This window comes from Pelmatolapia mariae, linkage group LG17 (genome assembly GCF_036321145.2).
Source record: "Pelmatolapia mariae isolate MD_Pm_ZW linkage group LG17, Pm_UMD_F_2, whole genome shotgun sequence".
NCBI classification, from domain to species: domain Eukaryota; kingdom Metazoa; phylum Chordata; class Actinopteri; order Cichliformes; family Cichlidae; genus Pelmatolapia; species Pelmatolapia mariae.
In genome coordinates this window covers 16,646,050-16,669,705 of record NC_086242.1, presented here as the reverse complement: position 1 = coordinate 16,669,705, position 23,656 = coordinate 16,646,050, and the positions used below count along the sequence as shown (strand labels likewise).

The 23,656-nt window shown below is 40.1% G+C and overlaps 1 protein-coding gene across 4 annotated transcripts in view; it reads right to left on the bottom strand.

Annotated features, from left to right (window-relative positions):
* syt1a (synaptotagmin Ia) overlaps positions 1-23,656 on the bottom strand; it is a 210,525-nt gene that overhangs the window by 27,596 nt on the left and 159,273 nt on the right. For 3 of the 4 annotated variants that reach the window (XM_063500504.1, XM_063500505.1, XM_063500506.1), the window contains 4 exons: positions 17,403-17,575; positions 12,392-12,517; positions 2,610-2,777; positions 370-537 (listed from right to left, as the gene is read on the bottom strand). In XM_063500504.1, the coding sequence (XP_063356574.1) occupies positions 370-537; positions 2,610-2,777; positions 12,392-12,517; positions 17,403-17,575 (635 nt within the window). The remainder of the gene's footprint in view (positions 1-369; positions 538-2,609; positions 2,778-12,391; positions 12,518-17,402; positions 17,576-23,656) is intronic. The other variant, XM_063500507.1, reaches the window with a different exon arrangement.

The window sequence follows — 23,656 nt, the reverse complement described above, 5'->3', positions numbered from 1 at the left end:
AAAAATAAGGTTGGCAACACATGCTATATGCCATGACATTTACCATGAAAATTGAATCTCCTGGATTGGTGGCTGGGAAGTTACACGTCTGTTAATTGAAGGGGAAGTGTGGACATATGATTAAGTGACATTTCCAGAGGAGATGGATTACATCGTCGACCGCACCGCATTTGCAGTACAAGTTTAAACGGTTTGCTGAGCAAAATAAAATAATGCTTCTGATATCACTTATGCCCTTTTCATTAAAACTGCAGCTACTAGATGTATACATCTGTGCCTCGGCATGAGACAGGTGTCACAAAGTGATTTCAAATCGAATTTATTTCTCATTTTATGAGGTGTAATTGCAAATTTTGGCAGACGTCTTACCTCCTCCTTCTCAGCGCTCTGCAGATCCCGCCACTCCTCTGTTATGTGGCTGAAGTCCACCTTGTTCATGGGCACCTTGATGTCGCCAATGGCATCATGCTTGGAGAAGCGGTCAAAATCGTACACTGTCATCACCAGTGTCTTCCCGCCAAGCTCTACATACGGGACCTGAAGTAGAAAGAGGCAAAGCATTTATGGCTCACCCAGATGAGATTGATTATATCTATTTAACAATGTAAAAAGCCCAGAATCTGACATTATTTTGGGATTATACAATTCTTAAGCTTATAGTTGACTAATTTTAGCAGAAATCTATTTTTCTTTCTTTTTTTGTAGCCTACAAGTTGCTCAGATGACTCTTTTTCAAACCAATGTGACCACTAGAAGAAAAAGAAAAAAAAAGCTTTGGCATGATCTTGTATGAAGTATAATTTTTAGATCATTGGTATGTTGTCACAAGCTCAAATCTTTTCAATTGATTCGTTCTTCCTGCAGATGGGGGGCAGTAGTGGGGCAAACCCGTCTGTATAACCCCGATGTTGACAAACTCAATGCACACATGAGTAATAGGCAGTGGTTGTGCTTTCAATTTGGCTAGATTTATATCTAATGAAAGGACAAAGTTACAAGAACCAAAATATAGAGGCTGCCCACTAGCGACCAGAGCATTCAGATATGCAGTCTTTTTGAGCCTGTTTGAATTTGCATTAAAAGTTATTAAGGGCAGGGCAGAGAACGGAATGAATATAGTGACAAAGCAGTTTAGCATGAGCATAAAGGGATGACTGTCATGACTCTCGAGTCCAATGTTAAAGTTGTTGCTTTATTTCTGTTGGCCAGCAGGGGGCGACTCTTCTGGTTTTAGAATAAAGGAATTTGTGAAGAAATTAGAACTCCTCACTTAATTTTTGACCCTATTAAACGCTTTCCTTGTAACTTTATGGTATCAGTCACTAATTTTAAGTCAAATTCAATGGAAAAAAAGGCTAAAAATTGAGTTTCACATTAATTTGCTACAGTTTTCGGTATGTTGTTTCTTCATTGTGTGGCTATCAGCTGAAGTCGGCTCTTCAGTTTTACATTTTACTTCAACCAAAACTAGCATAACAGAGACACCTGTCTAACCAAGACAGCAAACACAGGGCAAATGTGGTCAAGCCTGGTCTAAAAGCAGAAGAGGGTGACAGTTAAAATATTCTTCTCAGGGCTTCAAAACAGTCACCAGTTTGTCTATGTTTATATGCAATCTATTACATTACAGACTATGTTACATTTAAAAAAATCTTTGAATGAAGAAGGCTATTATTAATTGTTAACCAAATAAAAAATGAATAACATCTAACTATATCCTGATAAATCTCTGAATTATATGAAAAACATCACATTTAGAATGTGTTGCAAGCTTAGCAACATTTGGACAATCCAGATGGTAATAATACCTTTAGTTACAAAGATGTTCTTGAGCACTGATATTAATCTGTCCTTGACGCTTTGCTTTGCATCCAAAAGTTAATTAAATGTCAAGAGAGTGAGACGTGTGCTTTTTTTTAGGGAGTTGTCCCATCCTAACTTCTCTATAAAGACACTCACTTGTGTTCCTTGTTTGTTGCCTCCTATAATAACAATCTTAAAGAGAGAGAGAGGAGTATCTTTTAATAAGACTGTCCTTGACCTTATCTCCCATAAACATCTCTTCCTTTTGACGACATCACCACTTCTTATAATCCCATTTCCTGTTTGTTTCCCCCCACGATGCATCAGAAATTCTGATTTAAGCACTACAAAAACACACACAAATAAATTCTGCATAGATATCACATCACATTATGCTTAACTTACACCAAACACCTGCGCTCTCCGCTCTTGGTTGAATAACAAAACTTTCCCCACTACTGAGCAGGAGCCACACATCCATTACAGCCGAGGCAAGGCCAGGGTGTGGCGGTGCATCTGCCTGTGTTAATCCCAATCACATCGAGCCTCAGTGTGTGTGTGTGTGTGTTTGTGTGTGTGTGAGTGTAACTGTGCGTGTGAGAGATATTCTGTCAGGAGCTTGTTAATGTGCCAGCTGGTTGCTGTCTCCACACCTTCCCAGCATTCAAGGCTGCATGCAAATTGGATTGTCAGTGAAAGCAAAAGATCTCCAGCAAAAAAAAAAAAAAAAAAGCGTTTGTGATGCGCAGATGTTTCTTAAAATTCAGTGGAAGCAGATTAAATGTTGCTTTTATTGTAAGGTGCACCTTGAAGGTGAACTGCTCATTGAAGACGGGGTTGAGGGTCTTCCTGTGGACCTTGGTCTCAAATTTCTTCTTCTTGTCAGGCAGCAGGTAGACCTTTACGTATGGGTCAGATGTGCCACCCATGTCCATAGCTGGCAGCTCGGCCGCCTGAATGATTCCCACTATGAGCTGAGAAGGAAAAGGGGACAAGCAGAATCGTGAGCGAAGACCTTTCAGTGCTCATAGATCCAAATCATCATTACTTCCCCTGTCTTCCCACCAACATCCTTATAAAGAAATCATATCTTGGTTAAATTGCCTGTTCAATGCTCTAAGATCTAAAGAAAATGTGATTTTCCATCCTTATCTTTTAATATCACCAGAATTCATTGCTTTATAATGGTGTCCTGAAGATGATTCAAAGCTGAAGAGTTCTTAAAGGTCAGCAGGTGTCAGACTTGGAATAAGCGGACTGTTTTTCTTCACATACGGCTGATAATTGATAACCACAATGGGGGGCCTGGGAGGCTGATTGACCTGCCAGTCAGAGCCTCTACTCAAAGGCCTCTCCAGAGGCCCAGCTAGTCAGTCAATCAACTTCCTATCAGGCACCCATCAAGCGGCAATCTGGAAGCCGACCAGGGCACTCAGCCATGGAGCTCTACAGCTGTCAGGAGCTGCATCGGTGTAAAACGTGGTGCTACCACTGACGCAGTGGCAAATAAACAGTGACCTCCAGCCCAATCAGCATTATGCAACTAACCACCAGCATGATTTCGTTTTTTTTTTTCTCTTTATAATATGCTCTATGATTTCTGAGAAGCAGACTCAGAGCAAAAGCTGAGTTATATTTACATGTGTGGAGACATTGAGATGGAAAAAAAAAATGAAGGAATTACTTCAAATCTAAATACATCCTGGAAAGAAGCACTTTTAAATCTTTAAATATAAACTTAATAACTGGGTTTGTTGCTAAATTTTATACTTATTTAATAATTTTATTCTTATTTAATAACTTGCACATTTTATATATTTTTTATATACTGAGATATTTTATATATATCTATATACCTATATCTATCTATCTATCTATCTATCTATCTATCTATCTATCTATCTATCTATCTATCTATCTATCTATCTATCTCTCTCTCTCTCTCTCTCTCTCTCTCTCTCTCTCTCTCTCTCTCTCTCTCTCTCTCTCTCTCTCTCTCTCTCTCTCTCTCTCTCTCTCTCTCTCTCTCTATATATATATATATTAGGGGTGCAACAATACTCGTATCGATATTGAACCGTTCGATACAGTGCTTTCAGTTCAGTACGCATATGTATTGAACAATACAAAATTTTTAATTTATTTTATTAACTTTTCTTCTGACGATGCTGTCTGTGTTGAGAGCTCAGTGGATCTGCGTTCGACTACTCCGCCTAGGCTGCACTGTCGAGCGCAGATCCACTGAGCGCAGCGCAAGCTAGCAAGACAGAAGTTAAGCTTGTTACAACATGGCAACTGCCTCAATGCTACACGAAATTGAACCTCCCCCACCCTCATTCAGATCTGGCGTTTGGAACTATTTTGGTTTTCATGTGAAGCATGATCCTGATGGTAAGCACGTCATGGACAAAAGTAAAACAGTATGTCGGATGTGCCACGCAATGCTCAGTTACATTGGTGGGAACTAGTGTTAGCTCGTTAACGTGCTGACGCCGTCCAGCCCCACGCACGGGGCTATCCGCGGTAACTCGTTAACGGAGATTTGCTGCGTTATGGCGTTAATGTCATGAATACGAGATTAACGCTGACAGCACTAGTGGGAACACAATGAATATGACTGCACATTTACGCCGACATCATCCTAGTGCAAAGACAAGTGGAAGCAGACAAAAACAACAAGCACGCATGCTACAAACTTTACCCGAGTCATTTAGACAGCCGTTAGCACATGATTCTCCTTATGGGGACCTGATATGTTTAATATGCTGCTCAGAATATACCCCAGAAGAAGCGTATAGTATAGCTTTTATTTTGGAAAGAGCCATTTCTCTGTAATAAACTCTCTTTTCCAAAGACGAGTGATTTCTCGATCAGATAGATTCATTTTTTTTATTATTATTTTCTTGTTTCAGCAACATTAAATTTAAAAACTGTACTTTTGAGTTAAAATATATATTTATAATTTTAATAAATGACAAATTAAAAAGGCATGAACATTTTTTTGTATCGAAAGAATATCAAACCGTGACACCAAAGTATCGAACCGAACCAAACCGTGAATTTTGTGTATTGTTGCACCCCTAATATATATATATATGTAGATAGATAGATAGATAGATCCTCTTTTGTCTTTTTGTTTTATGTTTTATGTAATGAGCCACAGATTGATGTCTTCTTGGGCTTGAATCAGCTACATTACATAGCATAATACTGAAATTTGGAAAGGTTTAGCAGCTCTGAAATACTTTTCTAACAGCTGTAACAACAAAGTGTTTTGAATGTCCTACACCTCTAATTCTCTCCTCCAATGCAGAACTCACATTTCAAGCTAGAAGCGCTAATTTCTCAGTCCCTTTAATGGCTCAGTCACACTGGAGTAAGAATACAATAGCAACCTCCTTGTATCTTGGAAAAATCACTGGGTAACCAGTGATTGATTTTTTTTTTTTTTTTGCTGTTGGAGACAGATTGCAAGAAGTTACAGTCACCAACTCGTCACCCAGAGGTTGAGCGTGTAACACCATCATAAAACGACAGCACAGGTTGCCTGTTGGGAGTTAACCTGTCTCCCAATAATCAGACTCAAACAGACTGGCGAAGATTAACAGATAACTGACGTCTTATTTATATATGAGACTAATTACAGCTCTGCAATTAATCCAGATTAGCTTGGATTGAAGAGTGTAACTAGTCTGTGACATGTCTTTTTGCAATAGGGGACTTGACTCAACTGGTTGCTAATTGGTTGTATTCTGATTATATTCCTATGTAAAAAGAAGCCGAACGCCTCTGTGCAGTTACATTGCAGTCCTGTGACAACTACGCCACTATTTCTGAAATTGTGTTTCAAATCCATAAAGTTCTGGCTAGACTCTGAATGCAAGCAGTTAAAATGAATTTCCGTGTATGCAGACAGTCACAGATTTTTCACTTTTCTCAGAACATAAATGGGCCGTCTCATACATCAAGTGAGGATGTGCAGGTCTAATGTATGTCACAGATGCAAAAATATACTTTAGCTTTAAAAACTGTGTCTGCTTGCCTCCACACATTATGTATGTAATTAACTAACTATAACTAATGAGATTATTTCTGCCTTAAAAACAGCTTTTACTCTACAAAATGTTTACATACCCAACAGCACAATGAGCTAAAAAGCTTCATTCTTATTTGTATTTAATGTTCTAGATACAATATTTATTCATTAAAATTCAATAAAACATGATTATGGCACAGGTTTAGGTCAGAATGACATCTGTACCATTACTTGGTCCATATTTGCATAAGGACAGTAGTAAGAGCCAAAAAGCACAAATACTCACATTAACAGACATTTTACATGACAGTAGCAAACACGAGACAAATACACTGTGGAAAGTTTGGGACTGCTTTGATTGCTGTTCACCAGGTTATGCACAACATTTTCATGACATTTCCAAAAACACACCAGTTATTACTGTGACTTGGCGTCATTTACCTTAACCTAAATGGAACCATGTTGTGCACTGTAGTGCTGTGAAGCGGCACTTGGATTTTAAGTGTAGCAATTTATCCTCCCGCGCTGTCCTGCTGATTTCCACCCATCCATCAGCACAGTCAGTGGGAGACACAGCATGTCACACCATCTTTACTGGGAGAGGCACTGACGCTCGAGAAGAGATACGAGCGGGACGTGGCTGGAAATGTTGATGGGCACTTTGGTGCTTCTGCTAATTGTACCTTTTCCAATTCTGTATGACACTCCATGTCTACAGAACAGACTGACAAGAGTTTTTTTTTTAAAGCTCATCAAAAATCCCACTGTTTAAAACCACACCTCGAAGACAGCTACTTTGGCGTAGAAGGTGATGTCTTTAAATATTTGTTTTCCCCGACTAACAAGGTAGAATTAATAGAAAAAGCACTTTAAATATAGAAAAGCAGAAAATCTTGGATTATCTCTTTTGTGTCTGTAATCATGTATGCATACTACGGTTATTGTTCTAGTTTTAAAAGGGTAAATGATAAGTGAATCATGAATAAACAATGTTATTTTCCTTGTGGCTTTCAAGAAACATAAATGCATGTCATTAGCATGTTATTACAGGAGGTTTCTTCCTGCTAAAAGGGAGTTTTTCCTTCCCACTGTCGCCAAAGTGCTCGCTCATAGGGGTCATATGATTGTTGGGTTTTTCTCATTATGTATTGTTGTAGGGTCTACCTTACAATATAAAGCTCATTGAGGCGACTGTTGTGATTTGGTGCTGTATAAATAAAATTGAATTGAATTGAATTTATGGAGAAATTTCAGAAGTTAATGGACAGTTCTGGTAAATATGAATTTTTCTGTATGTAGACGGCAACTGATTTTCAGTTTTTCTCAATATATCACAATTAATGGTGTATTAGCATGATTCCCAAATTGACCACCAAACTGATAGCAGACTCGTGTCACGAAATCTCATTGCTGTTTTATCACTTTCTTGATGCCCCAAAGTTGCTTTGAAAACAGCAGTTGACTGTGAGTGGCTGCAGGCCCTGTCACATTCATTGCATATGGTTGTTTTCCCTAGCTTCACTGTAGCATAACAATTCTGTTTTCTCTTTGTTTACCATGCACCAACTTGCTGCACTTCTCTCAAACTTGACATTTAGATCATATGGACAAATACAGCTAACCGAGTCACTACTTCAGGCTAGCACCAATAGCAAGTCAACCCCATCATTATAGACTCTCAGGTTAAAGAAGCAAACTTAACAGCAATAAAAAACATGTTTACAGCCCAGTACAACAACAGTTGAGGTGTGTATGGATAGTTTCTCCCTTCATAACAACTGTACAACAGGTGTAAGGCTTAAAGCTTTGAGTTGTCGCCTTTTTGATTGACTGCGTTGACTGCCTCTTTGGATGCTGTAACAGTCACAATTGTGTGGTGTCTCTTTAAGACAACCTAAATTAAGGGTTAGTGATGTCACAAGTATGCACCACTGCCCTCTGTTAGAGTATGGGAGAAGCGTGCTTGCATGTGAACACGTGGCCTGAGATGGACCTTAAAATTTCACCTCAATAGCAAATTACTGTTAGACCTTACCTACACTAATTTAAATCATTACATTATACATTTGGTTTTTTGGTTAGTGGTGCCTTTTGGAGCATTATCTAAAAATAATTTAGCAGTTACCTCTGTGCATTGTTCCAATACAGTTTTTAAAAAACAGCTTAGTAACCAAGCCTGCTAACAATTATGGCTCCAAAACACCAGCCTGATGACAGCCAAAATTTAAACATCTGACTAACCATTACACCTTTGCGATAAAGCAAAATAACAGTGGCTATGTGTTTGCACATCTGTGTGGGTTTTTCTATTTAACTATGGGACTCTAGCCCTCTCACAGCAAACGGCTGCTGGTATTAACCCCCTTTTGTTTATATGTTACTCTTCAGTCCAGCGAGCAGATGACCAGAATGGGCACCGGATCGTGATTCAGCTCTTGGCACCTTATCTTCGGAGGGCTTTGTCCCAGTGCATAATGCCTGTGCTGTGACTCCACACACATGCACACACTTCCAAAGAAGCCCGAGACAGATTTGCTGTCTTGAAAAATAGTCCACTAATGTGCAGTGGCTTTGTGTGTTATTTTGGAAATGAACTGCCCGGGGGGTATTCTGAAATAAATAATAAAAACCCAATAATATGAACGATTTTAAATTCACATATCCTAACTGGACACAATGCCGTATGCCTGCTCTTGACCTGCAAAGAAGAGCAATGAATATGGTAATGATGTTGAAAGTAGGAATGACATTCTAATTCTCTCCCTGCTGTGCTTAGAGGGCTCTTTGTGGTTCATTTGCTGTGTATTTGCCTCATGTAGCCGTGCCGCCTCTCCATAAATGATTTGGATCTTTTACAAAACCTTTCGTCTCATTAGTGTATAAACCCAGTGTCATCAACACCAGGGGCAGCAGCCATTTGTGGTGGTTAACAGACAGAAACAAAGCTGAGATTCTTTTTGCCACAAGGACTTGACATTAATCTGCAAGTCTTATCCCACTCAGCCTGATCTCCTTGCCTCGGTTTTGTACACAGACACACCAGTGATTCCTTCTTTTTCTTGGCAGGGTGGAACATTTACTGACAGAGTTTTAGGCCATTGGGGGACATTTGAAACACATACAATTAATTAGTTATTAGCGCTTACGGCGGTATCTTAAAGGAGAAGCAGATTTTTGAATATCTGTGACAAATTAGTCAGAGTTGTCTGTGAAGCTTACTGATGACATTTTGTTTCCGGAGGCAAACAACTCCACTGACACAGGACATTTGGGGTTCATAAACATGGCAACAGCATTAGTCACAATCCAATAAACTGACTGGCTGGTAGTAGTAGTAGTGTGCTTCCCCCCCTTCAGGAGTGTCAAACATAAGGTCCAGAGGCCACTGGAACAATTGTTGGAAAATTTTAAGGGCATACATTATTTATTTGTAAAAATTTGTATTTTTATGTTTTAATGCTTTTCCTACTGATAAACACTTTATTTAATTAAATGAAATAAAAGTCCTCCTTTTAAAAAATATCTAATATAGAAATTTACTGTGAAATTTTTTTTCTCTAAAGACTTTTCTGTGAATCGACAAAAAACACCCTTTCAAGTTAATCCCAAATATTTGTGCTCTAAGATTTATTTCATTTCCTACCGACGCATTTCTTTATTATGCAGATGACATACTGCTGAAATTAGACTTCTTTTCCTTATGTTGAGATATCTCAGGACTAAATGTGTGGTCAAATGTCTCTACATGGACAGAAATGAGACTTTAACTGGTCCTACTTAAGATGATAGTAGGCTGTATGTGGTTTGACATCCCTGCTGCACATATTTGACTCGTTATACCCGAGGCTCCAGCAGAATACAAATCTGACTGTGAAGCTAAAAAACAAAGTGAATATCATTCACTATTTAAAGCCTTTTGCCACACAAAAGGTTGATACTGGACTAAGGTGCAAAGGCCTCAAGGAAAACCTACATACTTCATGTCTAGCTTGGCAGCTAGTGTAGATATCCCCCCTGTTCACTTATCCACGCAGGGGGTGTATAAAGCAAACTCATGATAGGAGGATTGTCGTGCCTGCTGTTAGAAGTGTGCTGAATTTTTACTTACCTCCATAACAACTGTATTTATATTTCAAATTTTCATATGTATCTCCTGAAAGATTTTCTCCTGCAGAAAGGAAACCTGTTCTTTCACTAACTCCGTAAGTGTTACGAGAAATTATGCTCGAGTATATAAAACTGCATGCCCTCCTTCACTACATCCATGACCCTCCTCTGTGGTTTTCTTCTTTTCCTCCTGCCTGGAAGCTATAGCGACAAAATGATAATGGCTTAAAAATATAGCATCAATCCATGATATGATGCAAACTGTGTTTTTTCCATATGTGACATTGGAGGTGACGATTACTACCTTCATACTTATTTCTAACCAAGACTGCCAGATGCGTGTGGGGTGGGGATTGCCCCACCTCCACTTTACACCATTGTTCTACATTTTCTAATAAGCGATCCAATTTTCAATTATTCCTGTCCACTCAGTTCAGTGCAGACATTATGTCTTTTTGTGTTGTGTTGACTGGTTTTTTTTTTCACTCGAAGGGCCCCTGAAATTTAACCGACTTCAAAAGACAACAAATAGATTTTTTTATGCTATTACAATTCATGCAGGTCCAATAGGAACAAATTCACTGAGAGCAGTTTTCATTTTTTCTAAAATTTTACGTAATAAATTTTGTATTCAGTGATCTTAATAAAGTAATAAAAGTGTGCTATTTGTCTTGGTTTTTTGTCATTTCTGCACAAATAGATGCACCTTTGTATTAATGCTTTTACACCTTAGCATGTCACTTTTAAGCATCTGTAACTTCCCATTTCTTTATGTATGTATGCGTACATAGATACAGTGAAATGTATTCTTATGATAAGGCTCTAAAAACACAACAAAACATAAAAACGATCTAGACATTAGAAAATTGGTGTATCTCTTGATTGAAACCCCTGAGAATCACCACTTTTGTTCTTGTTCCCTGTTTTATCTGAACTCTGTGTAATATACTACTTCATCTCTGTTTTCTGTAAATTGTGTTTATTTATTTATTTTGCACATTTAAGGGTATTTGTGTGTTAATTTGCATAATTTTGTCCCCACTGTGAAAAGAAAGATGGTGGTGGTGGCTTGTAGGTAGGTGAACCCATCTTTCTATGGCAAGGTTACTTTTTAAAATCCCTGCTTTCAGCCTCTTCAGACAGTAATTTTGATTTTACTTTTTGAACCCCTACCACCCACCCACTTATCAAATGAAACTGCTGCCTGTGTAACTACAAACTATCCCAAAACTAGACGCTTCTTGTGTTTGCCTTTAAAAGCAATATGCCAGTAATAACAGGAATTTCACACACAGCATTTAGCCAATCACCCGTACCAGTTCTCCCAGGGCAGTTTTTTGGTACTCATGTTGATTGCCTGGCAAAATAAAAAATAAAACAAAATCCTGAAGGCCACTGTGCCTCTGCACTGTGTCCCTCATGGGGCTAAAAGTGGGTCAGATAAACTGCCGCCTCCCCTCAGGTTTTTAGCTCTGCCTGTTGTGAGTTTCACTGGCAGTGAGTCGAGCTCGGCTTTTCTCAGGTCACCGTCACAAAATGTGAAAACTGTCATCCATTCATTACGCTTGAGCTCCACTGTGGAGCTTATTACCTGTGTAATCAAGAACCTCATAGAGACCTGTCAGCGCCTCCCGCTACATGACAGATCAACTCTGTGAAAAGCAATATTGTCCACATAATATCCCTCTTTTATGAAATGACTGCTTCTCTAACAGAAATAAGGGGCTGGTTGACTGAACACAAATAGCATCTGCAAAACATAATTGTATTAGCACCATTACTGTCTTTTGTAATCTGTGAATTGATGAATATTTCACAATTTTAACACAAACAATTGTTGAATACAAACCAGAGAGAGACATAAGATCTGGGCGAGCATTTTTTGTGAAAAAGGTAGAGGTTCCAACACCGGTGTGTAGAGGAGCATTGTGTGTTACCAGCTAATCTCTGGCTGTCAGTTCTGCTTAAAATGGGGAGTTAGCTAGCCCAGTGAGGGACAGTGTGTTCATGCACCGCATCTATTATCTGTCACACAACATCTGGCACCAGGAAGTTGATGTGCTTCCTCATTCTGCTTTTTAAAACTCAGTCGCTGGGAAAAAATAAAGCAGATGGATATCTGCAGGGGCTGTATTCAATCAAGTAGAAAGAAAGAAACAAATACAGAGACAAACTAAATCCCAATAGTATACTGTATCTTTACCAGGCTCGATGGCAAATGCACAAACTCAACCACCATGATATATCCCTGTGAGACTGCTCTCAAGCTTCGATGATCAAGCAACTACGAGAGGAAAATGTTGTGCAAAACCTGGTTTGGGTCCTGTTTATTCTCTGGAGAGATGCAAACTTGGACCTCAGAGGCTGGGTGTGGCCATACTTACAATGAAGGATCTTTCTCAACAACGACACACACTGAGATAGATTTGGAGAACAGATCCTTACCGTATTCTCTGTGAAATTGTAATCCAGGGAGTACTGTAATTTGCCCAGTTTCTGGTCCTCCTTGGGCTCTGCCTCTTTCTCCGTTTCAGTCAGCCCTGTCTCCGCATCCTCCTCATCCTTCAAGGCCTGAAGGAGACACCCACCAAGAGTCAGTGTCGCCTGTTTGTCGCTGGTGCTAGCACCCTGCCAGCCATTCCCCGCCCAGGTCCTGCCACCGGACCTACTCCTGTAAAAGCTCCCACTTGTTTTATGGTATACAAGGGAGAGGGGAGGGGGGGAGCAAGCACTAAAACACCATAGCAGTTAACACCAGGACATGCTGTGTGATGCACTAAAACCCCGGGCCTGGTCCCCCGATGGTGCTTTTCTATCAATCTCTGGGTTTTGCAGTCTGAAGGGGGGGAAAGATCAAATGATGGCGCCAGAAATGAGAATGGGCAGGCATTGGTGGAAGAAGAAGGGTGGAGAATGGAGAGAAATTAGAGAGAGAGATGATAAAAAGAGGCAGACAGAGAGAAAGAAAGAGATGCCTCTAGAAAAGATCATAGTAAGACAATTCCCTTGATGTTATTTCAGGCAGATCAAGTCTCTGGCAAAAACACATATCAACTGGGAACTGTCCGAAGTGGCAGAGAGTGAGAAGTGAAGTTGCCCTTTCCTAGACTGACACTGAGGTGAGGATAGCAGGTGGTGGCTCTGGTGATAGTGAAGGGGGTGTGGGGGGTGGAGGAGTTTGTTATAAGAACAACATGCGATTGAAGAGGCAAAGACTAGTTCTCAAGGTCATTCATTCAGCATCAAAAGTTGCCTTCCAAGAAGTCTCTTTCACTAGGCATGCAGAGCATTCTCTGTTGTACAAAACAGTGCTCTTATGTGAGTCCCCATTCCCAAAGTTTGGTTACATCCTCAAACATACAGTTGCATTGTCATCATAGCCCTAAAGGTTGAATGTTACCCCCTACGCCGATGGTAGCTAGAAGCATCATGCCAGCGGTGGGTGGGTAGATGTTGGTTAAAGGGGTTGTAATGTACCTCCCTGCTCCAGTTTGTCAAGTCGTGAAAGCAAAAGGCTGAACAACACTGATTGGTTTTAAAATTTGCCACTGAGCCACCTGGTCTCTGTCTTTGGTGAGCAAATCCAGTTGGAGCCTTTTTTTTTTCTTTCTGTTTTTTTAAAGACAGAAAAGAGAAGCTGGTAAAATGATTGAGGAAATAATATTCCCTAATTTAACGAAAGTGTTTCCTTTAAACCAACTTGTATGCGACTTTGCTACACCTGGGTTGACAGATGTGGTTGCAGATGCTGTGAAGCTTCCTTTTCATCACTAAGCTTCAAAAGAGCTTTTACTTGTAGAGCCTCTCAATCATTCTAGTTTGCTTGCCACCACTCGTTTGAAATGCAAATGAAAGATTCAAAAGGCAGGAGACTTTAGCTTGGCACGAGGATCAGTGTGGTTCAACCTTGTCAATGCGCACCCAGTGTTTCTTTCATACATATATATGTGCATATGCAGCTTGTACACACATATATGCAGTCGATATACATGTACTGTATGCATAGTTACATATATTTGGTTCTATGGGAGTAGTAGTTGTTTTCAAGAGGCTACAAAAAAAAACGTCAGAGCAGCAGGCTTAAGAAGATCCAACAGCAATTAGGAACCTACCGCCAGTGACCATCCCGAACAGTCATCAGACACAACACAGATAAGGAGGACATAGAAGGAAGAAACACAAATTAAAACAACCACACACAGGAGTTAACACACCAGAGTCTGGGCACACCAGGAGAAATGACCGCCTGCCTCGGAAGTGGCAGATTCACCAATCTCAGAGATTAGCTATTAGGGCGTCCAATAACTGATGTCTTTTATTTTGATTAAAGCCTCTTTAGTTACAATTTTAAAAGCTGGATGGTGCAAAGACGGGAAGACTATTGGACATTAATGAAAACTCTTGTAATCTAACAAGCTGCAGCGCTGCGTCGGATTGAATGACCTTGGTGGTTAATAAAGTTTTCCGCTCTTCACTATTATCTAAGAAAATAAAAGACTCTTTAACATTTAAGTTATAATTAGCTCTTTTTCAAAAAAGAAGTCAGTCAAATGAACTAAGAAAACAATGTCAGTGGTTTCCGTCTACGTGGCTCCGACAGCAAGGGTGTTGCAGCAAATTAAACACACTGTGTGCACGATTCCACCGAGGACGGCAGTGTAACGACGCTCTGCTGGTGCAATTAGTGTGCTAACTCCATTTCAAGTGTCAGCGTGTCACCGTTTCCTCATTCTGTGCAGTTGAAAAGTAAGAGTTTCGCCATTTGTGTATCATTTGGTGACGTCATTTCTCTGGGTGGATACCACTTCATTACACAGCAAACGTTACTCACACTCTTCAACAAGTGAGCAGGTCCTCATATGACCAAAACCATAAAAAATATTCAAAGAATGAATGAAAAGCACAAAAATTATAAGCAGGAAAAACAAAAGAGACTGAAAGGTTCTCTTAAATCTGAAGCCACCTTAAGTGACTTTAATTTCCTTTAGTAAAAAAACAAAAAAGGCTGAATGCAACTCTTTGGCTGCAATAAACACATAACACACAGAAAATATATGTGGTACAGTAGCAGCTCTTGCACCAAAAAATGCAACTTATTGAGAGCTATTCACTGTTATTAGTCACGTAACTGCTACACAGTCCTGGATGGCAAAACACTGGAAAATCCAAAGAACTGCAGCATAAAATGTCTATATTCCATCAGTTTCAAGCCACAAATAGTTGCTAAAAACAGTGGGAATGGTTTAAATATATCATAAGGAGAGTCCTTCTCCTTAGACTGCCGTGTTTATATTTTTGATGTAGATGGGCAAACTGTTCTGCTGTTCGAAGGCTGGTTTATACTCAGTTGCGAACACAGCTGGAGACGCAACGGGTAGTCATTACTACCTTTACTGTTTTACTTCTTTCGAGTCAGCTTAAAGGCTGTTTACTTAGGCACAGGTTTACTGTTAAATTCTTCTCGGGTGAATTCACACGAAATTTTTGTAACAGGGCTAGGGATGGGTATCGTTTAGGTTTTATCCGATACCGGTGCCAAACTGGTACTTTTGAAACGGTGCCGGTGCTTAAACGGTGCTCAAACCGGTGCTTAAAGAATGGAGAACACAAAATTGGTCCAAAAACCTGTCATGTTCAGCTGTTTCTTTTGTAAAAAGATAACAATGTTAGCCTTTTCTGAAGCTATAGGGCATATATGGTATCACTCTTGGCTGGAAGCAGTGCTTAAACAATGGAAAAAACACAAAATTGGTCCAAAAACCTCTCATGTTTAACTGTTTTCCACTTTTTCTTTGGTCATTTTAGCCTTTTTGGCCCGAGTGAAGGGAGTATCTGCCATCAAACAAGAAGACAGCCGCATGTAACTACGACGGTGTTTGCTAGTTCACCTTACATGCATTAATTTAATAACGTGGTTAGCCTACTCAACGTAAATTACACACGAACAACATTAAGCTGCTCACGCAGAGAAGAACGGCTGCTGCTGCCATCATCATCTTCATCATTTCTGCTACACTGGCAGGGCTAGGGGCCAGGACTCTACTCTTCGGGTTTTTGGAGGATGTTGCTAACTCCGGGTCCGATAACAGGCACCACACCCGCAGTAGATGTGCACAGTGTGAGGTCTCACAGCAAGCTATCAAACACGGCGCATTTCTCGGCTTTAAAAAAACCGCTATGCGTCGCCAGGTGTTTCATCGGATTTGAGGTGTTACCTCCTTTGACAGTATCACAGTATCACCTTAAAGCACTTGTTGCAGGCTGCTGTGTTTGCATCTTTTGCTACGAAGTACAGCCAGACTTTGACCACTTGGCCTTGGGCATTTTTAATCTGTAGCTCTGCTCTAAAAGAACGTACGTACCTGGACCCGCCTACTATCCTCGGAAACGTAAAATGATTGGCTAGAATTGGCTCATGAAAAAAAAAAGCACCGAAATAAAGCACCGAAATGTGCGCTGCTTTTCGGTCTGGTTACTACCGTTTATGTCAGAACCGGTGCCATCATGGCACCGGACACCGGTACCCATCCCTAAACAGGGCCCTAGTGGACTTGCTGGATGTAAAAAAAAATAGCTTGAGAGGTGAAAAACACTGTGTCATTGTAGAGTCTTTACCTCACAATATAAAGCACCTTGAGCTCTCCGATGTTGTCATTATTATTATTATTATTGAAAGAATAGAATTGAATTTATTTCTTCATTGGCAAAACAATAGTGAGTGTTACTAAACCAGGTCATAATATACACGTAATCCCTATGACCTCCGTTTCAGACAGTTTTTTTCTACTCTTAGCTCTGTGTAGTGCTAAAGACAGGAAGGGGATGTCAGGAACACATCGCTAACTGTGAACATTGGTTAAAGAAGGATTATTCTTAAATGTAAATCATGCCAAGCTATGGTAGTAGAGCTCAAGATTAAAATATATCACTGGAAATTTAGCATACTATGTTTAAAAGGCACAACCTGCTGGACAAGAAGGATTGAATGTGGTTGGAATCCGTGTTATACTGTTAGCTTTTCTAGCCACTGTAAACAAACTGAGTCACTCCTGCATCCAATTAAAAAAATAACAACTTATATTTGGGTGGAAACAGCTAGAAGACAGCAGAGAAAAAAGTCTTGTTTTGCCATCCAGGTGGGCGTTACTATGATACTATGACATCATGTGGAAACTATGTATATAGTTGAAAATGTTGTCTTAACAAATCAATGAGGTGGTGAACTAATTTGTAATCATACAGAATCAGATTTCCTAAAATTGTAAGAACCCTCCCCCCCCCAAAAAAAATATTTCAAATACAGCAAAAAACATGAAACAGTAAACATTACTGGTATTTTTCATTTCTAACAGGATTTATGAATCAAATATTTTGGCATTAAGCTTCCTATTCAATTAGGATTGTAGGGATGGTAATTTTTCTGAATTTTAATAACAAAAGTTAAAAAAGTCGTTACCTCGGTTTTGGCCCCATCTATGACGTCCTTCATGTTGATGGCATTTTTGCCCTTGTCTTTGCCCTTCTTTTTGTTTTTCTTCTTGAATATCCATTTTTTGCAGACACAGAAGCAGCAAGCTAACACCAGGATGATGGCCACAAAGGCAATCGAGACGATGGCCCACGATGGCACTGTGAGAAGTACAAACAACAAAGAGATGTTCAGAAGTAGGAGTGAATCTTGGAGGCAAGTGAAAAACATTTTAGTGAACACTCTGAACCAAAGACCCGAAAAGTAGAGATTGTACCAAATTACAGGTGAGATAGAAGCAGGAAAAGTGTGTGTGACTACAGAGTTGGTACAACAGATCAGCACCTAAGTCCATCAAAAAGTGTCAAGACTCCTAAAGATCGGACCTGACTGAACGGCTTCAGCCAATTTAGTGGAAGTAACAGATGTTGGCATTTTCCACTTGCCATTTAAACAAAAGATTCTCAGACAGCTGACACTTTCACGGTAATCACCGACAACACAGAACTTGCTTTGGAGCGAGAGCTGTGGTGAATTGGCAGGGTGTGCCTGAGAGGCATTAGCAGAGGTGTGACCATGACAATCCACTGATGCAGTAAAACCAAACGGGTTCACGGGGTGGCGAGGGGTTTGCTTTCACATTGTTCTCATGCTCTAAGCTTTCATATTACCTTTAAAAAATTTAATTAATCTTTTGTGTTTGGATTTAAGGCTTTGGGTTTCTTTTTACATTTTTCCCAGAAACACTGCAGGTTTAGACAGAAACTTTCCACAAAGGCAAACCTGCTGAGCCTAATCTCAGTGGTTACATTAAACCTGAACATTTTTAAGATAAAAAGCTGGAGAATAACTTTTTGGACCAGGCTGTCTTCCTTTTTAATTTAAAGTTATTGTTTTTACACCTGTAAGTCAAATTTACAATGGACTAATTTTGACCTTTTCAAAAGAAAAAGAAAGAAAGAAAGAAAAATGCTATATTATTATTATAGTTCCACTGACCCTAATGTTTGTGCCAGCAGGAATAATAAAGTTTATTTTATTACATATGCCATTGCTTGTTTGATTCTTTTTTGCACAATTTGGGATTTTTATCCTATTAGATTGAGAGATTGAGGAAAGTTTATCCGAATCAAATTCTTAATTGTAATTTAGAGACACAAACTGGGCTGACGACACACCAGAGGAACGTCTTATTTACTGCATCTGTGCTGAATTAAATAAAACAATAACAGCTCAGTGTTAGTGTTAATTGTTTTAAGAAGTAAATTAACTTCAAACCAGAAGCTGATCTGTAAAGCTAAAGCAGTTGTTCATCCTCCCACAGGTAACCTGTACTGTAACATCTGTTTATGTAAACGTGCTACCTAAAATGTCCCTATAGAAATAACACATTGAATAGGAATAATTCTCAATTTTGCTGCTTTTGTTTTTCATATTTTTTATATAGTTGATGCTGCTTCGCATCTTGTTAGTGTGAAAATACAAAATCATAACAAAAAGTAGCCAATTAGTCTAAAAAACATGATGATTTTCCACGTTTTTGAGTCAGCAACCACCACTGTTCTGTTCAGATCAAATGTTAGCACTAGACAAAAACAAAAACAGCATGATATATTACATGCATCATAAAAAAGTAGTGAAGTAAAAACACTGTTTTGGAGAAGAAAGACAAAAGACCAAAAAAATGCTATTTTTTTTATATCTAATCACTGAGATTTAACGTCGTTTATGAGTCTGTTTCCACCACTTGAGCAGCTCTGATCCTCAGTGGTGCTTCTGGATGGTTCATCAAGACTATTTTGAAAGTTTCATGTTGGGCAAAGTATTTAAAATAATACTTTTACATCACACTTCCGTGAGCACTTCTTGGCAGTTACTAGTTTAATCACTAATTAGTGATTAAATATCGCCTAGATCTGATTATGGCAGCAGAATTAGAGTAAAATAACAAAAGAAAAACAGCAGGAGCAACAACAGAAACTTAATTAATTTAGTGTCACCTAATGATCTTTATGCAAGTTAAAAGTTTGGAATCGAGAGTTTCGAGTTTGTCCTTACTGCCCTTAAAACTTCCTTTGAAAATGTGATTTCTTCACAGCACACTTGCAAATACTGTGTTCAGTTGTGATTAAAACTGTTCCTAACACGACAAAAAACAAAACAAAATGCACTTTCACTTTTCCCTCCACCATATGCTACTGGCCTGCACTATAAGCCTGACTGGAGAAATTGGACAAGCAGCAATCAACACTGTCACACTGTCAGACGCTCGGCTCAACAGCACAGTGACAGCCAGCTGCAAACACGGTGACACCTATCTCAACTATAGCCAGCAGTCAGCTGGCGCTGCCTGGTGCGGACACACAGGGATACAGTGTACACCACACAAACATAACGACTGAAGGAGAAGTGGGCGGTTTTTAAGCACCGGAGGGACAGCAGCCCAGATGCAATGAAAATAATGAGAGGCCTCACAACAGACTTCCCTGTTCAGCTGTCACAATCACTGCTCCTTGACTCTACTCAGCAGATACCAAACACCTGGCAGCCCACTCCTCATTTTAATACTGAGCAATAACAAACTGTTTAAGGAGCATATTTTCTGCATATTTTCTGTGTTAATTCAGGCCAGCCACAAAGCCAAGCTCAGCTGCAATCAGGGCAGATGGGCTCATCTTTATAACAAATACAGTTGCTACATATCTGCAAGCTGCTTTGCAACCCACTCCCACTTAACCTCTGACCTAAGTCATATCTGTTGTCACTGATGCCCGTTCTGTTCTTGCTGCTGTTCTCCACACCTTAAGCGTTCAACGCCACCAAGAGAGAGGTCACAAAATCCATCCATACAACCAAATATAAGAAAGGAATTGGGGGGGGCACCAGACAGATATAATACTTGTCATTCTCTTAAATCCTACAAACTAATAGAAAACATGAGCCAGCCCTTTGAAGACTTTATCTGGAAAAAACTCCAGAATGACCCATCAAAACGGAAAAGCGTATTACAAACTCTCTCTGGGGTTTTGCTCACCAACATTCAGCTGCAGTTCCTTTGCTGAGGTCCAAGGAGGAGGGGGGGAGAAAGGGAGAGAGGAGGGAAAGAAATCGATTCTTTTGACAAAATCAATAAGCACTCTCCTCCAAGGAAAAACAGTGAGTGATGCTCTAAAATAACTTCGGGATCTACAGCTTTGGCCTTGCCTTGGAGCAGCGTGGTAATGGAGGTGAAACTGGATAGGCCTCGTTTACAATGAGCCAAATAAAACCAGCAGTATTTCCTTTACAAACTTGACACTGTGCACAGAATAAACTCTCAAACCGGGAAGTGTTCGCTTTCTCACTCCTTAGACACACAAGGCTGATTTTTTATTGGGAATTTGTCAGTCTTGTTATATTTATGAAGCAAGAAGGTTCAAAGGAATTAATTACACATCACTCGTGAAGAAAGCATACTCTGAAAACCACACCCAGTTGAGGGGCCCACAGTACCCAACTATGGGCAGTAACCATGGGTGGGCTGGCCGACTGGGAGAAGTAGGATACTTCCCGGTGACCTGGGGGGTAGCATTGTGGCATGCTGTGAAGAATGAATGGATCACACAGAATCCATGCATCACGTGCAGCTCACTTGGCCACAGACTGTGTCCTCTCACTGTGGTCTCCACACGAGTGCACATGCTAAAGACATCTCTCCCTCTGTAAGGAAAGTAACGCGAAGCAGGAATTATCAGACACGTTGATGAGATAAAAAGGAATGATGAAAGCGGGAGGGAGAGAATGAAAATTAGTGCAAGTTACGAGTTAGTCTAAAATAGGAGCTAAAAGACTGTTTGGCTGTTCCACATTCTTGCAGCTCATGACTGCTTTCAGTGAACGTGTGCATGAAGTTTTCTGGCTGGTAAGTGTGAACTCGCTGTATCTTAGTCACTGTTTAAAAAGTCTAGTTTATTTCTATTGCTCCTCTCTCTTTATATATGTGTATGTGCAATGACTGGTGTATTCCTAGTGAGTTTAAATGGTGCACCCACAACCACTGCAAACGTAATGTTGTTATATATACACATATGCATATAATATCCCAACAATTTATCTTTTTGTATTGCTTATGCACAGTTAAGGGTACTTTCCTCTTTCTTATAATGTTATTAGTGTAATTTACAAAAATTTGACTAATAGCAATATCTTTACTTTGTGTTACCCAATAATAAAATTAAAGTTAAAGTTTTTGGCCGTGATAATTTGATCATCCCTAATAGGTGGTAGCTTACAGAATTAACATTCTGGTCACTTGCTTGTCCTTGAGTTTAATAGCCCAGCCCGAATTATTGTTTGAATCGACCCCTTAAGCCTTTATCTTTACCCTAACCATATCAGGGGATTACTTTATCTTCTTAATATTGATCATAGCATTTGTATGTATATACCAATCACACAGCAATCATCCTGCGTTCACTTTTCTCTTAACTGTACTATATTAAGGGCTTAAAGTGTAAGTAACTTAAGCCATTTGGCACTACTCAATGGTAAAAAGTGCACATTGTAGCATTTTTAATCTAGTGAGTGCTGTTTAATAATTCTCCAATTACACCTGAATAAATGATTTGTTTACCCCTAAAAATTTAACATTCATATTACATTTATTCCAAAACACACGTTTGTAATGACTGCCTAATTGGAAAAGCTGGACCAGCGGCATTTATGTTTCATGATATTCTGCATGATTAAATCTCAAGAGAAATACAGTACAGTGCAAATGTTTTGAGCAATACTTTGCCTCCAAGGAGCCAGACTTTCCTGTAATTTTTAAAAGTGGTCTTGAGGAATAGTTCTCCACGCTTTCTTAAGTTCAGACTGAATTTCTTGTTTTCATTCAATTCCTTGTACTTTACCTTTGTCAGAAGAAAGGTTTTTATTTGTTTTGTTTGATTGTTAAGAGCCTTAAATGATTCATAGATCATTGTTAAGCTTAAAAAAGCCACCTAACTAAAGGGATGAACCAGTGTTGTGTCTACATGTAACAGACACAGACAAGAAACTGGAAGAAGGTATGCCAAATTAATGGAACTGGGCTGAAAAAAAGTGGCAACAGATCCAGATAAATTTCTGCTTCAAACTATCATCAGTAAACAATAAAACACCATCAGTCATGGACTGGTCTCCCCGGACCCTGGAACAACGCTATCCAAGCAGTACGGGATCATCTTAATAGAGAATGGACAAAAAAGGCATCCAACATCCCAAGAAGAGCTTTGAATGTCTTTCGAGAAGCCTTCATAATGTGATCATGCCAAATATTGACTTTCAAACTGGTTAGAATTGTACAAACTCACTGTTTGCCTTATATACTGTATTTCTATGTATGCTTGCAGGTGTTTCAATAAATCACTGCTTTTCCTCCCCATCCCAGGCTGCCTCCCTCTTCCCGCTCCACCACACCCACCCACACAGGTAGGGCCTTGGGGTGCGGGTGTGTCACCAGGGTGCAGGGGAGGCATTCCCCCCCCCCCCCCCCCCCTCTGTCCCCTTCTGGCCACCTGTGCCTCAATTTTATTCCACAACTTAGACATCCACTTTCCTCACACTCTCATAACACACACATATATATAGGGCCTTGAGGGTGACCACGTTAATGGCATCCAGTGGACGGTCTGTGTATTCAACCTTACCTCTGGCACCGGTGCCCACCTCTCAATTTTAAATCCATGTAGACATTGAGGGTTCTCGGGAGGGGCCGTGCTAACACCTGCTGCTCTCTGGCAGCAGCACCATGCCCTCCCTTGTTTTAATGCACTTTAGAACAACACGCAGCAACACTACACATGAGCGGGAGGAGGGAGGTATAGGGTCTTCACACACCCCCGTTCTCTACTAGCCATCGGGGCGGGGGGCTGGGAGGAGGTGTTGGCTGTCCGATGGGCCTCCCTGCTGCCGCGGAGCCTGGGGCGGTCTGCTTGCCTCCACCCCGGGGGAAAGGGTCACATCTCTTGGGTCTGGATGCCGTTTCCCCCTCTGGGGGTGAGGGTACCTGGACCCGGGGTATAGAGTATGTTTGGGGAGTGTGATTGTGTGTACATGTCCATGTATGTCTATTACTACATTGGGTGAGTGCTGAGTGTTTGTATTTGTGTGCATGAGGGTGGGAATGCATGTTTGTGTCTGTGTGTGCCTGTTTGTCTGTGTCTATATGTCAGGTCGGGTCTTAGACTCCACCTCTCTGGGAATTCTCGTTTGGCTCTCAG